The sequence below is a fragment of the Rhododendron vialii genome, chromosome 4a (genome assembly GCF_030253575.1).
Source record: "Rhododendron vialii isolate Sample 1 chromosome 4a, ASM3025357v1".
Classification (NCBI taxonomy): domain Eukaryota; kingdom Viridiplantae; phylum Streptophyta; class Magnoliopsida; order Ericales; family Ericaceae; genus Rhododendron; species Rhododendron vialii.
In genome coordinates this window covers 42,394,260-42,397,769 of record NC_080560.1, presented here as the reverse complement: position 1 = coordinate 42,397,769, position 3,510 = coordinate 42,394,260, and the positions used below count along the sequence as shown (strand labels likewise).

The window sequence follows — 3,510 nt, the reverse complement described above, 5'->3', positions numbered from 1 at the left end:
TAGCATGTATGTTTCTTTCTTTCTTTTTGATCTGGAGGCGGCCATGTATGTTTCAGTGTCATAAAATCTCTTCTAGAAGGCATTTCCAAGATCTGTGGCCGCCAAGGATGAATGAGATAAGCTAGTTGAGCAGTCAAGCTAAGATTGATGTGTTTGTGGGGTTATATAGCATTAAATGTGTTTTTGTACTCCTCTTCTAGCCTTCACAGCTTTCACTATTTTTAAAACAGAAAATTATTTTTACGGACGGCTCCGTGTGAATTACGGAGCCCAATCGTGCGAGGCCAAAGTGTTTTTGGACGGACGGTCCATATTGAAAACCAATTCTGGCCGATAAAAATATTTTTTACTGGTCAAAATTGAAAACGAATCCCAACCATTGATTGTACGAATGAACGACTGTGATTGCGTCACTCTGTGAGGCTCCGTGAATAAGTTTCTCTTTTTAAAATATCAGCAATACTTGAAATTTCTTGATAGCTAAACAACAACGAACCCAATTGTTGATAGCTGAAAAGCAGTCATATTGGACAAGAAATAGAGTCCCATGTGTGTATTATTATTTTATTGGTTATATAAAAAAACAAATGACTCACCACGGGAATGCTGAGGATAATATCAGTTAAATAACTTCTCTGTCCTAAAATTTAACAGTTTGTTAAATAACGTATCTGTCATAAAATTAGTTAAATAACGTATCTGTCTAACATCGTATCCTGTTCTTATCAGTTTTTTTTTTTTTTTTTTTTTGGGCGGAGATCTTGATCTTTTACTTGAATTGGTGATTACCATTGAAAATAAATTCTATCCACGGCCGGTGTAAAACCTCACTTTTCCACCACCGCCTATTATGGGTCGAACCGAGTATCTATTGTTGTGATCACCGTTCATATTTTAAGACTCGCAATGTAGTATTGCTATGCAAAAAATCAGCATGATCGGGAGTCGAAAGATATATCAAAATTTGAATTTTGGTTTATAAAATGGAAGATCTAATTTCTGTCAATAATAATAAAGATAAACTATCCATTTTACAAAGCAAAATTCAATTTTTGATACTCCTATCAATGTCCGATCAAGTTTATTTTTTGAATTAATACACTACTATGTGGGGTCTATAAGATGAACGGTTCAAATCAATAATAAATACACGGTAGAACGGAAAAATGTGGTGGTAGAAAATCTGGAAAAGTAAGATTTTCCACCACCGGTGGAGAGAATTTAATTTCATTATAGTTACCTAAAATTAAAATATGTGCAAGCCGTTGGCCCGCTTCTATAAGAAGCATCAGGCCACACATGAGCGACTTGTTCGTGCTTTAACAGTTTAAGCTTTTACATAGTATATGGCTAAACGATCAAGAAATAAACATTGGAAAAACCATTTCTCTTTTCGGGTCAGAATACTTTATTCCTGTGATTTTTTTCTTAAACAGCTACTCTGACCACCGCCCACTGATGATGTTTTGAATTCAAATGATCCGTCTGTTCGAATTTTCTTTAATCTTGTTATTTGTTAGAAACTGAATAGTCCACAGCCAACAAAGGGAGCTAACCCCTATAAATACTTCCTCTTGTTCTCCCATTTCCCTCACACCAAGCTCTTCTCCACCTACAAATTAATCCTTCCTACTCTTCTTCTTCTTCATTTTCTGCCTTCTAAGTTCTTACAGATCATCATCATGGGTGCCATCACTTACGATATGGAGGTCACTTCCTCAATCCCACCCGCTAAGATGTTCAAGGCCTTTGTCCTTGATGGTGACACCCTCATCCCCAAGGTCCTCCCACAGGCCATCAAGAGTGTGGAAACCATCCAAGGAGATGGCGGAGCTGGAACCATCAAGCTCACCACTTTCGGCGAAGGTCAGTTTATTCTGTCTTTGTTATGACCGTGTTATGCATGACCAAGCTACTTTTGTTGCTTCTTTATGTTACATATTTGGGTATATATAAAGATTGAATTTACTAAGATGCAAGTAATCAAATGGCTTCAATTTGGAACGATATTTTTTTTGATAGGCAATTTGGAACGACATTGTATTAACAAAGCTGCATTTTCAATCTCCAATGTGCAGGTAGCAAACACAAGTGTGTGAAACACAAGGTTGATGCCGTCGACAAAGAGAACTTCACATACAGTTACAGCATCATCGAAGGTGATGCTTTGGACGGTTTCGAGTCAATCTCTTACCACATCAAGATCGTACCCTCTCCCGATGGAGGATCCATCTGCAAGAACAGGAGCATCTACTGCCCCAAAGGTGATAACAAGGTCACAGAAGAGGAAATCAAGTCTGGCAAAGATAAGGCTTCAAGCATCTTCAAGGCTGTCGAGGCCCACCTCTTGGCAAATCCCGATTGCTAAACTACTAATGCTTAGTTCTCGGATTCCAAGTTGAGAACTTGAGACATGTATTACTATCGGAGTGCCTTTTTTTTTCCTTTTTTCCTTCAGAGAAAGTGCCTTTAGTACAAGGTGTGGTTTTTGGTTGTGTGTTGTTTGCCACTTTCAGTCAATAAGGAATACTGTGTAATGTTGTCTTTCATCCAGAGTTGTATTTCCGAAAGTTATCAATTAATGTGGTGTTGATCTTTTTTTGTGGAATCCTCCTTAATCTAAGGGGCTGCACTGGTTGAAACTTGAGATCATACTTAGCTTGTGTCAACTACTGCTTCGACAAGAGTAAAATCAAGTAGAAAGAGGTTCGATGTCATCTATTAATTAGGACCCCATCTGCATCTCTGTATCTTGCAATTATAAACAATATGGCAGATAGATATCTATGTAGATGGCCATATTGCCAGTATCAGTAGAGTAAAAGACTCACAAAGCAAGCAGTGTATATATAGTCTTGTTGGCCCTCTGGATAGCTCAATCGGGTTTGAGTTTAACCGCGGCCGTAGTTTGCTTCTGGACAATATCTAGGACTGTTCTCAACAGTTCCATGTAACCATAGATCCTGTTTCTGAAACTGTGCCAAAAAAATACATGAACCGTAAGTTTATCTAGAGGAAATACAGAGCACTACTCATTCTTCACTGCCATTACTATAAAGTATGGCTATGAAAGTTTAATACTAGTAAACAGCATTTAGATGAAGATGGAGGGAAAGGAAAAATTAATTAAAAGTAGAATATTGGACTGTTGTACAGGGGCAACTGGGGTATGGAAATTTATTACATAGCCTCCAAAAAAAGGAGAACCAAACTCTGCCAGTGTACATGAACTTTTCTCTTCTTATTTTTTTTTTTCTTTCGCCCGATTGTATGAGCTTTTCTTTCCAAGAACAGAATTCAGCTAGGCAATAAAAAAAAACCCTATGCGGAATTAATTTTGCAAAGGCAAAAAACCCTGGAGTTGAGAGGGTTTCCCTTGACAGACCCAAATTGAGAACTTCTAACATGAACAACAAAACAAATCTTGTCTAAAATAGTCGCAAAAGGCGTTCGAACACCTTGAAAAAGGAAATGGCTTGTCTACTGTCAAGGTTTGGATTGCAGAGGTGC

General features: G+C 37.8%; 1 protein-coding gene across 1 annotated transcript; it reads left to right on the top strand.

Annotated features, from left to right (window-relative positions):
- The first annotated feature begins 1,545 nt into the window (after positions 1-1,545).
- LOC131324572 (major allergen Pru ar 1-like) lies at positions 1,546-2,608 on the top strand. Its single transcript, XM_058356576.1, has 2 exons — positions 1,546-1,866; positions 2,079-2,608. Exons 1-2 carry the CDS (start codon positions 1,683-1,685, stop codon positions 2,366-2,368), a joined length of 474 nt encoding a protein of 157 aa, XP_058212559.1. The 5' UTR covers positions 1,546-1,682; the 3' UTR covers positions 2,369-2,608.
- Positions 2,609-3,510: the final 902 nt, after the last annotated feature.

Coding starts and splice junctions, on each gene's coding strand:
- LOC131324572 (XM_058356576.1), top strand. CDS start 1,683: ATGGGTGCCATCACTTACGATATGGAGGTCACTTCCTCAATCCCACCC. Junction 1,867..2,078: donor GCTCACCACTTTCGGCGAAG/GTCAGTTTATTC, acceptor TCCAATGTGCAG/GTAGCAAACACAAGTGTGTG.